Source organism: Ranitomeya imitator, chromosome 6, assembly GCF_032444005.1.
Source record: "Ranitomeya imitator isolate aRanImi1 chromosome 6, aRanImi1.pri, whole genome shotgun sequence".
Taxonomy (NCBI): domain Eukaryota; kingdom Metazoa; phylum Chordata; class Amphibia; order Anura; family Dendrobatidae; genus Ranitomeya; species Ranitomeya imitator.
In genome coordinates, this window is record NC_091287.1 from 158526239 (window position 1) to 158540285 (window position 14047).

Consider the following 14047-nt stretch of genomic DNA (forward strand, 5'->3'; position numbering starts at 1 on the left):
TCCATTCCTTCCCAGACATGCCATGTGCCCAAATAGTAGTTTTCCTCCACATAAGGGGTATCCATGTACTCAGGAGAAATTGCGTAAACCTTGTGAAAATGAAAAATTTGGGGCAAAATCTACCATTTTTGAAGGCAAAATGTATTTGTCAATTTTCATGGCTCAACATTATAAAATTCTGTGAAGTACCTGTGGGTTCAAGGTGCTCACTACCCCTCTAGATAAGTTACTTGAGGGGTGAAGTTTTCAAAATAGGGTCAGTTGTGGGAGGTTTCCACTGTTAGGCACACCAGGGGCTCTGCAAACACGACATGACATCCACTATCGATTCCAGCCAATTTTATGCTCCAAAAGTCAAATGGTGCTTTCCCTTCTTAGGGTACCGTCACACAGTGCAATTTTCATCGCTACGACGGTACGATCCGTGACGCTCCAGCGTCGTAACAATATCGCTCCAGCGTCGTAGACTGCTGTCACACTTTGCAATCTACGACGCTGGAGCGATAATTTCATGACGTATGTGCGATGTAGAAGCCGTTGGTTACTATGCGCACATCGTATACGATATATGTTACACCATGCAATCATGCCGCCATAGCGGGACACTAGACGACGAAAGAAAGTTTCAAACGATCTGCTACGACGTACGATTCTCAGCGGGGTCCCTGATCGCAGGAGCGTGTCAGACACTGCGATCTCGTAACTATATCGCTCGAACGTCACGAATCGTGCCGTCGTAGCGATCAAAATTGCACTGTGTGACGGTACCCTTAGCTCTGCCACGCGTCCAACCCTTGTGAAAACGCACAACTTGGGGCTAAATCAACATTTTTATGGGAAAAAGTAAAATGTACATTTTTTTCCAGCCAAATTGCTTTATTTCCTGTGAAGCACTTGAAGGGTTAATAAACTTCTCGAATGTGGCCCTGAGGACTTTGAGGGGTGCAGTTTTTAAAATGGTTTTACTTTTGGGTACTTTCTGTCATATAGAAAGTAAATTAAAAAACAGATTTATTATTCAAAATTACACTGAGGCAACAGGGATGTCAACAGAAGCAGGCAAGTCAGCTTTTTTTAGTACAATAAATAACTGTCATTTTGTAACCGTTTACACTTACCCATCACTCACTTCCTTTATTATTGCGGATAAGGGCTTTTTCTAGAAGGAAAAAAAATAAAGGCAATTGAAATGTTTTTTTTTCACAGTTCAATACTTTATAGCATACCTTATGCTGTGAATGTTGGAATGCAGTCATTATCACCTATCTCCAGCATCTCTAGAGCATGAAAACTCACTAGTACCATATAAAAAAAGGAAAACACAAGCAAAAATAGTTGAAATGCTTTTTTTTCCATTCAGCAATTAAGTTACCAAATGTTAAGTAATTAATTATGTATCCTAAAATTACACACAAAAAAAATCTAATTATATATATATATATAGAGATAGATATATATATAGATATCTATCTATCTATCTATCTTTGTGTGTGTGTGTGTGTGTGTGTGTGTGTGTGTGTGTGTGTGTGTGTGTGTGTGTGTGTGTGTGTGTATTTTTTATTTTATTTTTTTTTCAGAAAACTCAGCAAAAGTATTAAAACATGAAAAAAATTAAATACCATATTTTTCAGACTATAAGACGCTCCGGACCATAAGACGCACCCCAAATTTTCAGAAGAAAAATAGAGAGGAAAAATTAATGCGTCAAATGAGGGTCCGTCTTACAGTCCGAATTATTCAGCTTACCTGGGGGTAGGGTGTGAGAGCAAGCACTGGTGGAGCGGGGTCTTAGGAGGTGTTTGCTGGTCTGGTTCATCCGAGGCTGGTGCAGCAGGCTTGGTGGTGTGGGGGCTCCGCCATTTTGTGAAAGCCCCCACACATCCATCCCTTGCTGATGCACGGGAGTTTGGCAGATGATCGGTGGTGCGGGGGCTCCATTGGCATTTGTGGAAATCCTGGAGCCCCCGCACATCCATCCCGGGCTGGTGCGCGGTACTTTTGCAGATGATCGGTGGTGCAGGGGCTCCGCCGGCTTTTTGTGAAAGGCTGAACCCCCTACACTTCTAGTGCTGTAATGATGAGTTGAAAATGGCCGCCGGAGCAGCGCATGCGCAGAATGGGATCTCAGGAGATGAGAACTCGGTGCCAAGATCTCGGGAGATGAGATCTCGGCATCGAGATCTCATCTCCCGAGATCTCATTCTGGGCATTCGCCGCTCAGGCGGCCATTTTCATGAAGATTAACTCATCATTACAGCAGTGGAAGTCTGGGGGCTCCAGCCTTTCACAAAACGCCGGTGGAGCCCCCGCACCACCGATCATCTGCAAAAGTACCGCGCACCAGGCCAGGATAGGTGTGCGGGGTCTCCGGGATTTCCACAAATGCCGGTGGAGCCCCAGCACCACCGATCATCTGCAAAAGTACAGCACACCAGCCCGGGATGGATGTGCAGGGGCTCTCAGATTCCCACAAATGCTGGCGGAGCCCCCGCACCACGATCATCTGCAGAAATGCAGCGCACTGGCCAAGGATGTGTCTCCTGGTAAGTGCATCCCGACCATAAGACGCACCCCCATTTCCCCCAAAAAAAAATTGGGGGGAAAAAGTGCGTCTTATAGTCCGAAAAATACGGTAAGTAAAAAGCTAATTGTCAATGCAATTGTGCCGACCCACAAAAACATATCATTATGCAACTTTGTCACAAGAGAAGTAAAAAAAAAGTATGGTTCTTTAACCTCTTTCTGATGTTGGACGGAAAAATAAAAAAGTTATGGCTCTGGGCAGAAGGGAAGCGAAAAACGAAAACGCAAAAACGAAAAAAGCTCTGGTCATGAAGGGCTTAAGGGGTTAAGTATTGATGCAGATAAACAAATTAGGGAAAAAAAACACAGAGGGTTGATTTCAGGATGGAGAAAACACAGGTGGAAGTGTATTGTATATGGAATCTCTTATAAAAATGGAAAAACATATTTTCCCAGTGTGTAAGTAAATTATATTACAAAAGAAAGAGCAGAAAGCAGAGAGGTAAATGGTTTAAGTCTACACACTTGGCTAGCAATTTTTTTTTGCACAAAAGAAACGTAAATTTGAGTACAGTTAGCCATCTGTTCTCTTTTGTGTTGGTATCAAATTTGTAGTTATTTTGAAAGCAGCAGTACTGAAAAACAAGATGTCGCCTGCATTAGACTTGATAGATCTACATTGCAAGCATAAAATAAATATTTCCTTACACGCAATTCCGTATAGTTTTAAACCCTTAATGCCACTATAAAATGTCCTATAAATGCCTGTTCTGTTCCAGATCTAAGGCTGGGTTCCCATTGCGTTATGGGAACGCGCTTAACGGACAGCATTGCACGGCGAAATTAACGCCGTGCAACGCGTCCGTTAGCGCGCCCATTCACGGCAATGGGAACGCGCAGCACTAGCGTCCGAGGCGCGCCCGCGGTCCGTTCCCCGCTCTCGCAGATCAAGGATCTGCGAGAGCGGGGACGTTACCGCGACCCCAGGACGCGGCCCCATTAAAAACATTGCATTAGCGCAACCTGCTAGCGCTAAACGGGTTGCACTAACGCAATGTGACCCTAGCCTAAGGATCTCGGCTTTTAGTTGACATGAATCTGTGCTGCATTCTATGTACATGCTCAGTAGTAAAGCTTCTCCTCTATAGATTAGAGCCAAAATGCACTGATCAGGAATGCCTTCAGCGCTGCACTTATCTCAAGAACTGCTAGTGTGAACAGGAAAACAGGATTAAGGCAAGTACTTCTTAAAGCATACCTAAACTTTCAATAAACTGTGCATAAATCAATAGTCCAGTGTATGTTTTCTCTGCATGCTTCATGTTTTAGTTTTCCTCTGAGCTCATGTTTGGAGAGGTTAGTGGATCTTATGCTCTTCATGCTACTATCTCTGCTAGCAATTTCAGTTTCTTTCTGGGGTATGATTCAGGCAAAACTTGCTCCCTCCCTCTTTATAGACTGTGAAGCATCATGATGTGAAACATTTACTTAGCTGTACCCTGAGAAGCGCCTGACATTGAAAGTTTAGAGCAAAGCTATCTAATAATAATAATAATAATAATAATAATAATTTTTATTTATATAGCGCCAACATATTCCGCAGCGCTTTACAAATTATAGAGGGGACTTGTACATACAATAGACATTACAGCATAACAGAAATACAGTTCAAAACAGATACCAAGAGGAGTGAGGGCCCTGCTCGTAAGCTTACAAACTATGAGGAAAAGGGGAGACACGAGAGGTGGATGGTAACAATTGCTATAGTTATTCGGACCAGCCATAGTGTAAGGCTTGGGTGTTCATGTAAAGCTGCATGAACCAGTTAATTAATTTTTTTTTTTTTTTTTTTTTTAATATAGGCCACTCAGGGATCGTTAGGTTAATGCATTGAGGCGGTAGGCCAGTCTGAACAAATAATAATAACATACATTACAATTTTTTTGCCATCATCTGTATTATGGAGTTGTGCAAAGTATGTTTTATTTCTATCCAAAATTATACACGATTCCCTATTCTTGCAGGAATTACAATATGTTTTTTTCTAAAGACAAAATTATTTTGAGAGCAAATTTATATGATTACAAAATATAGATATAGCTCCATTACTTTGCCAGTGACTTTGTCACACTACCTATGATAAGAGTTGCAGACCTCTTCATTCTTTGTAAGTGGGAAAACTTGCAAAATCAGCAGTGTATCAAATGCTTATTTTTCCCACTGTATATGTAGCCTTATCTGAAGGCAGCATAAGTTAGTGACAAAGACTGACTCCAGCACTCAATTTTTAGAAAATTCCTGGTTGCCTGGTGCTGGGGTCTTCATATTCAGGAATTCAATACATTCTAAGTACCGTAATCATTATCTAAAAGGAATATTATTTGTATCCTGACAAAGAAAAACTTGATTTGGAGATTATGCCATTTAATGTTTTAATGCTGTAGTATTTATAAACTGTGACTACAGCAGCTACTGTACATCATAATCATCATACATGGCAATTTAAGACCTACCTGATCTATTTCCATTAACTTTGGGAATGCTCCAGGCCATTGAATGGCTACCTTCACTGTATCTGATGGAGGTGGCATTCTGACTGAGTATGTAAGAGCTGAATGCTACTCCAAGAACGCACTGAGGATCATCCACACCTAGAAATAGAGACACAAGGAAAAATATGTAAAAAAAATAAGGTGGAACATGAAAAATTATGCAAAAGGTTAAATGTGCTTTTTTTGTCACACTTATGATAAAATCTATTACATCAACTGTCCCAAAAGAGAATAAGTATGACAGAGTGATAAAGACTTGCTTTACAGCTCACTTATATAACCAGATTCCCTCTTATAATATGTCAGAAGAACAGAACTGTGACCCACCACAATAGCATTGTGTTATAGCAGTCTACAAGGGTTACTGCTGGGATCCAATAGCTAGATTTAACCAAAATATGGTAAATACACCCAGAACCCCCACCCCATTACTGTATGCCAATAGCCTGGTAGAGTGTAAATATGTGCAGCCAGAACAAAATGGTTCGAGAATACCGTATATAATAATCTTTATTTCTATTTAGCGCTAACATACAGTCATGGCCAAAAGTATTGACACCCCATTTGGTATTATTATCTTCATTTAATTTGTCTTAAATGAAAAAACACAAAAGAGAATGAAGCAAAAAGGAAAAACATTGATCATTTCACACAAAACTCCAAAAATGGGCCAGACAAAAGTATTGGCACCCTCAGCCTAATACTTGGTTGCACAACCTTTAGCCAAAATAACTGAGACCAACCGCTTCCGGTAACCATCAATGAGTTTCTTACAATGCTCTGCTGAAAGTTTAGACCATTCTTCTTTGGCAAACTGCTCCAGGTCCCTGATATTTGAAGGGTGCATTCTCCAAACTGCCATTTTTAGATCTCTCCACAGGTGTTCTATGGCATTCAGGTCTGGACTTATTGCTGGCCACCTAAGAAGTCTCCAGTGCTTTCTCTCAAACCATTTTCTAGTGCTTTTTGAAGTGTGTTTTGGGTCATTGTCCTGCTGGAAGACCCATGACCTCTGAGGGAGACCCAGCTTTCTCACACTGGGCCCTATATTATGGTGCAAAATTTTTTGGTAGTCTTCAGACTTCATAATGCCATGCACACGGTCACGCAGTCCAGTGCCAGAGGCAGCAAAGCAACCCCAAAACATCAGGGAACCTCCGCCATGTTTGACTGTAGGGGCCGTGTTCTTTTCTTTGAATGTCTCTTTTTTTCTCCTGTAAACTCTATGTTGATGCCTTTGCCCAAAAAGCTCTACTTTTGTCTCATCTGACCAGAGAACATTCTTCCAAAATGTTTTAGGCTTTTTCAGGAAAGTTTTGGCAAACTCCAGCCTGGCTTTTTTATGTCTCGGAGTAAGAAGTGGGATCTCCCTGGGTCTCCTACCATACAGTCCCTTTTCATTCAGACGCCGACGGATAGTACGGGTTGACACTGTTGTACCCTCGGACTGTTAGTCGAGGTTCTTTATCCAACATCCGTACAATCTTGCATTGAAATCTCTTGTCAATTTTTGTTTCCATCCACATCTAGGGAGGTTAGCCACAGTGCCATGGGCTTTAAACTTCTTGATGCCACTGCGCACGGTAGACACAGGAACATTCAGGTCTTTGGAGATGGACTTGCAGCCTTGAGATTGCTCATGCTTCCTCACAATTTGGTTTCTCAAGTCCTAAGACAGTTCTTTGGTCTTCTTTCTTTTCTCCATGTTCAATGTGGTACACACAAGGACACAGGACAGAGGTTGAATCAACTTTAATCCACGTCAACTGGCTGCAAGTGTGATTTAGTTATTGCCAACACCTGTTAGGTGCCACAGGTAAGTTACAGGTGCTGTTAATTACACAAATTAGAGAAGCATCACATGATTTTTTGAACAGTGCCAATACTTTTGTCCACCCCCTTTTTTATGTTTGGTGTGGAATTATATCCAATTTGGCTTTAGGACAATTCTTTTTGCGTTTTTTTATTTAAGACAAATTAAATGAAGATAATAATACCAAATAATTTGTGTTTGCAATCATTTTCAGGAAGAAAATGAGTATTATCTGACAGAATTGCAGGGGTGTCAATACTTTTGGCCATGACTGTATTCCACAGCGCTTAACAGTCTGCACACATTATCATCGCTGTCCCCGTTGGGGCTCACAATCTATCTTCCCTATCAGTATGTCTTTGGAATGTGGGAGGAAACCGGAGAACCCGGAGGAAACCCACGCAAACACAAACTCCTTGCATATGTTGTCCTTGGTGGGATTTGAACTCAGGACTCCAGCACTGCAAGACTGAAGTGATAAGCACTCAGCCACCGTGCTGCCAGACTATATCAAATGAACAGTGTTGGTCCCTGATGTTCCAAGCCATTCTGTCAAGTGTATTCAAGTCCTGACAAACACACGTGGTGCTTAGTTTAAAGGTATGTTTCACAGTAGCGTTTTTTGCAGTATTTGTTTTTTGTTGTTTTTTTTTTTAATAAATCAATGGTAAAAGTGAAAGTACAAAAAAAGCACAAAATCCGATTCTTCTTCTTTCTGGACTGATCATTCAGTCTCAATTCATAGGAAGAATCTATCATCAGGGAACGCAGGCGATCACATTAAGAGATAAGAGATGACAATTGGAGCTAATAAGATTTTATGGAGAGGGGGAGCTAAATGTAGACACAGGCATTCTGCTGCAAGTTCTCCTGAAAACAGGGTACACATTCAATTGTAAAGGAGCTGTACCAGGACGTAACAAGTTTTTATAGATTTTCACACATATACAACGGGTGAAATAAATATCGAACACATCTCCAATTTTCTAAGTAAATATATTTCTAAAAGGTGCTCTTTACATGAAATGCTCATCAGATGTCAGTAACAACCCATCCAGTCCACACAGGCAAAGAAATCAAACAATAGATGTCCATAAATTTAGTTATGTGTAATAAATACTTTTTCCCGATGCCATTTCTCATTAACACACTTACTAAAATGTAATTAATACTTCGTACAAAAGCATTTGTTGGTGTTGACAGCTTCAAAACACCTCCTGCATTTAGAAACTAGTCGAGTGCATTGCTAAGGAGTGACTTTGGCCCATTTTTATATACAAACACTGTTCAAATCCTGAAGGTTCTGTGGCCTCTTTCTATGGCCTCTGAGCTTTAGTTCTTCCATAAATGTTCTATTAGATTCAGGTATAAGCCTTTCCTTACCATCAGGGCATCTAGTGAAGACCCGGTAGTGTTGGGGAACACTGCGGTAGACACAGTCATACTCCTCCAAGGTAAGCCCGACCAGTGGCGCAGTGGTTCCACTCCCACCAGCGTTACATTAGAATTTCACTGGCTTGTCTAAATGTTGTTGAGCAAACTTTAAATGTGCTTGAATATGGTTTTTGTTCAGCAATGAGGTGAGGTGCATACAGGTCATGAAAGTTGAGTGCATTACTTATTGTTATCTTTGAAACAAATGTGTCTTTCTGTAGCTCTCCACAAGTGGTCATTGGCTCTTGGACAACTCTTCTGATAATTCTTTCCACTCCTCTGTCTGAAATCTTGCATGGAGCATCTGGTCATGGCTGGTTTATGGTGAAATTATGTTTCCAACAGTGCTCACTGGAACCTTCGGTAGTTTAGAGATTCCTCTGTAACCAATGCCTTCAGTATGATTTGCAACAATAAGGTTGCAAAGGTCTTGAGACAGCTCACTGATTTTACTCATCATGAGATGCTTCTTGTTTAGCACCATATAGGCCAAACAAGAAGCCAGCATTTGAACCAGCTAATACTTTCACCAAGTGGCAGGAATGCTTTCTAATATATTTCAGCTGGTGTTATAACTTTTCCATGTCTTTTTACACATTTCTTTATTCATGTATTCAACACTTTTTCCCTGTGTCATTTCTCATTATTACTGTATATACTCGAGTATAAGCTGAGATTTTCAGCCCAAAAAAATGGGCTGAAAGTGCCCCTCTCGGCTTATACTTGAGTCATGGTCGACGGGTGATGGGGAACGATGACGGTCACATACTCACCTGCTCCTGGTGCTCCTGACGCGGTCCATGCATGTCCCATGGTCTCCGGCACCGGCAGCTTCTTCCCCTGTTCAGCGGTCACGTGGTACCGCACATTAAAGTAATGAAAATGGACTCCACTCCCATAGGGGTGGAGCTGCATATTCACTACTCTAATGAGCGGTACCATTGACTGCTGAACAGAGAAAGAAGCTGCCGGGCCGGGAGCAGGTGAGTATTTCATATTTACCTTCCCTCGTTCCACCGCCGCGTCTTCCGCGTCTTCTGCAGTGACTGTTCAGGTCAGAGGGCGCGATGACGTATTAGTGTGCGCGACGCCCTCTGCCTGAACAGTCAGTGCGGAGAGACGGGACGCTGAGGAGCAGCGGGCAGCAACTAGAGGTGAGTATGTCATTTTTCTTTCTTTATTGCAGCAGCAGCATTATATGTGGCACATTGTTATATGGGGCTCCTGATTTAATATGGATATTCAAAAACACTTAACCTACTGATGTCTCAATTAATTTTACTTTTATTGGTATCTATTTTTATTTTTGACATTTACAGGTAGCTGCTGCCTTTTCCACCCTAGGCTTATACTCGAGTCAATAAGTTTTCCCAGTTTTTGCTGCAAAATTGGGGGGGGGGGGGGGGGGGGTGTCGGCTTATACTCGGGCCGGCCAATACTAGAGTATATACGGTACTGTATTTTTCGAATTATAATATGCACTTTTTCTCCCCAAAATTGGTGAGGAAAATGATGGTGCATGTTATAGTCCGCAGGTAGCTTACCGTGAGGGCTGCCTTGGAGCGAGGTCACAGGAGGCAGGGTCGCTGCTTCAGGAGGCCGCCACCAGGGGGTGGAGCAATGCTGCAGGCTCTGGGCTCTCATAAGAGATTGGCGAAGATTGAGATCTTGTCTATTATCGGCTCCTTGTATTAGTGACTCTGTTATTACTTCTGCTATAGAGTGCATTTGGCAATATTCCATGTGTCGTTTTTGTATACATTAATAAAAATTGATAATTTTTCATGGTAGTCCCTGCTCTTATGCATGTTTTCTTGCGTGTGTTTGTGTGTGTGTGTGTGTGGCTATTTGATCCAAACAGGTGCAATTTTGTTGCCTTCATAAAACTCCAAGGGATTTAAAACCAAAAATAGCCTCATTTAGCAGGGCACATACACGGTAGGTCAGTGCGGCTCACTCAAACAGATCACAGTCCATTCTCCCAAAGCAAAAGTTATACACAGAAAAGGCACAATCCTACCAGTATCGGTATTTCCTTCAGCCTGAGCTCCAGTGCCAAATAGAAGTGTTCAACTCAGGGCACAGTTTACACTGAACAGGCTGCAGCTTCCACAGGATTCTCTGCATACACAGACTGCGCACCTTTCCTAGCTGACTCATGGAGTCTCCATTCAGAGAGAACCTGGCATGTCTCGCTCTCTCCTACAGCTCACATTTTGGCTGGTCACTTGCCAGCAGCACACTTGACTCTGCTCCATTCAGCAAACTGACAAACACCTTGTGAACACAAGCCATGGTTCGTGAAAAGAGCCAGTCAGCTGCATCTAAATAAGGTGTGCAATGCTAGGATGTAACCCACTTCCATGTGGCTTTGCCAATATGTAGTCTATATAATACATACATATATATATATATATATATATATATATATATATATTATTCAAATGGACACAGAAGTAAAACCAGGTATTATATATAGAATAACCAATATTTATATAGTTTTCCCATAAACCAATATCAATAGTAATCCCGGTCACCACCTGTGTCAGACAGTATAGTGAAACCAAACCAGTGAAAGGAATGATGACAGGGAATATTTAGATATATATCACTTTTATTACATCGCAATAGCAGAAAATCAATAAAATATTAAAATCAAACAACTATGTATATGTATGTTTCTTACGTGCACATATCAAAGAAGTATATATATATATATATATATACACATATATATATATATATATATATATATATATATATATATATATATATAGTGCAATGTATGGTTGCACTAGGCAGGTCAAAATATATTATATACTGGATAACCCAGTGGGCATAATGGATATTAATATAAAGGTAGAGACCATATGTAACATATAATATAATAAAAAAGCCAAAAGTGAAAATGTGTATAAAAAAATATTATATATACTTGAAAAATATATTAAAAATGTATATCACATAAAGAGTGGAATAATTATATATATTTTAAAATATATAAAAGCATGCAAAAGGTGCAAAAGAAGTGCTACGTGCTGGTTATATAGAGGACAGCTTGCTATTATAAATGCATGCCGTGCATTTTACATACAAAAAAGTGCTATATGCACATATGATCAAATGCCACTTACTTATGAGGCTGGGGGAGATATTTCCAGTACCGCCAAATGTTTGATAGTGTGCACCCCGACGCGCGTTTCGGACCCAAAAGTTCCTTCTTCAGGGGTGTACTGAGTTGTGACCGAGGGGTTTATATATCATGTTGGAGTGAATATAATTGCCGATATCAGCGTCCACAGCTTGCACGGCGCATGCGCCGCTCAGACAACCTGGAAGTCCAGGACCTAGCACCACGTGACCGTACGCACATGATAGTACATGGCGTTGCCAAGGACACTGTGGCGCCGCAATCCGGACCTCAAAGCGCCGGGTGCGCATGCGCACTGCCGCGGGCCCGATATGGGCATAAGAGTGTAAGTACAAGTTATCTGCACCAATGCTTAGCGCCTGCCGTGTAAGCGGCGCATGCGCTGTCCGAACCTCCAGAATTCCCGGGATACAACGTAAAGCGACCACCGCTCAAGGAGCGTGGCCATGGCCACCAAGACGCTGCGGCCCAAACAGTATGGCGCCAGGCGCGCACGCGCACCACTACAGGCACAACATGGGCTGCAGTGAATGTAAATGAAAGTATAATATGGGGGAATAGAAACCAACAATAAATATGCAGGCGCCGATGCTAGTGTCCACCGTTGTGTGTGTATATATATATATATATATATATATATATATATATATATATATATATATATATATATATATATATATGCGTCCAGAGAGAAAAAAGAAAAAAGTTGGCACTCACCCAGCGATGTATGTATTGTACTTGTTTTATTATGTATACCCCTCCTCACATGTAAAGCGCCATGGAATACATGGCGCTATAATAATAAATAATAATAATAATATATATATATATATATATATATATATATATACACATATACACGCACACACATGCATACATACATACATACATACATAGTATCGTCCCATCTCCCCTCGTCATAGAATCTTATTTGCCATCTCCTATCTCAGAAACTCTGAGAGATTCTGATCTCTGATGAGAGATTTTACCCATGAAATGTGACTGAATGATCACTTCAGAACGAGAGAGAATCAGATTTCTTGGTGTGGGGGGGTTTTAGCATCACTTTAACATGTACACATTGCAAAGCTTACCCTATCTAATATACTTTAAGGCTGTGTGCACACGTTGCAGATTTTTTGCGTTTTTTTCGCTATAAAAACACGAAAAAATGCATACATTATGCATCCCATCATTTAGAATGCATTCCGCAATTTTTGTGCACATGATGCGTTTTTTTCCGTGAAAAGAACGCAGCATGTTCATTAATTTTGCAGATTTTTTGCGGATTTCCCACTATATTATTGCATTGGGAACCTCCGGAAAAATCCGCAAAAAAAAAATGCACCAAAAACGCGGTAAAATCACGGTAAAGACACATGTGGATTTCTTGCAGAAAATATCCGGTTTTGCACAGGAAATTTCTGCAAGAAATCCTGAACGTGTGCACATAGCCTAATACTGATCATAGAAGCTCCTCATCTGCACCTCTTCTGACAGTCAGACAACCCCCCTCTCTGTGTTAGCACTTAGCAAAGGGGGCTGGATACCATCCCCAGTTCATTAACTACACCAGGCCCCTTCTTTGTGACAGCTGAAGCCGAGACAGGACATTTCTTCAATGTATTTGTAAATGCACATTAGTTAGCAATGGGCAAACTGGAGTGATTTAATTTACTAGAATCCACACAAGGGTGTCCTAAGCAGCACAATATGTACGGTTTTTGCCTAAAAGCCATTGTAAACAGAGAGACTTCCCACACCTCTTTATCCAGTAGAGCTGTACTTTGAAGGTATGTGCACACGATGCAGATTTTGCTGCGGATCCGCAGCAGTTTCCCATGAATTTACAGTACAATGTAAACCTATGGGAAACGAAATCCGCAATGCACATGCTGCGGAAAAAAACGCGCGGAAACGCAGCGTTTTACTTTCCGCAGCATGTCAATTCTTTGTGTGGAATCCGCAGAGTTTTAACGCCTGCTCCAATAGAAAACTGCAGATGTAAAACCGCAGCAGAATCCGCAATAGAAAACGCGATAAATCCGCAGGAAAAACCGCAGCGGTTTTGCACTGCGGATTTATCAAATCTGCTGCGGAAAAATCCGCAGAGGAGCTCTCTACGTGTGCATACCCTTAACATTCTGAAAATTAAACTCTGAAGTTCTGAAATACATAAAACTACAATTACAGCAGTATCCAGGCTTCAGACACCTGTTCTTTCCAATGGGTGAATTATGTACAGAAATCTCCATGTAGTAACACAAAAAGCGGTGTTTTAACCAACACATTGTAATAGATTAATTTTGTGATAGTGATTATATTTTTGCTAGACAGCACCACAGACAAATTAGTACCTAAACAGGGTTATTTATAATACTGGGGACATAAAAAGCACACAGAAATGGAAACTTCTCCCAATCATGGCATGGTTATAAAACAATGGAGCTTTATGTAAAGCTGAATAACAAATAACAATTCCATGTGATTCATTGTTTCCCAATGCAGACGCTCCTCCCGGTCCACACTGTGTATAATGGCGCTGCTGTATTCCAGGGCATAATGCTGAGCACA

General features: G+C 41.2%; 1 protein-coding gene across 5 annotated transcripts in view; it reads right to left on the bottom strand.

Moving 5' to 3' along the window:
* The window catches only part of ELMO1 (engulfment and cell motility 1), a 562162-nt gene that overhangs the window by 433861 nt on the left and 114254 nt on the right, over positions 1-14047 (bottom strand). For all 5 annotated transcript variants that reach the window (XR_011314008.1, XM_069730235.1, XM_069730236.1 and 2 more), the window contains exons 2-3: positions 5037-5174; positions 1119-1159 (exon numbers count right to left, since the gene is read on the bottom strand). Coding sequence is in view for 4 of the 5 variants with exons in the window: in XM_069730235.1 (XP_069586336.1) it covers positions 1119-1159; positions 5037-5114 (119 nt within the window). In the remaining variant the exon portion in view is untranslated. The remainder of the gene's footprint in view (positions 1-1118; positions 1160-5036; positions 5175-14047) is intronic.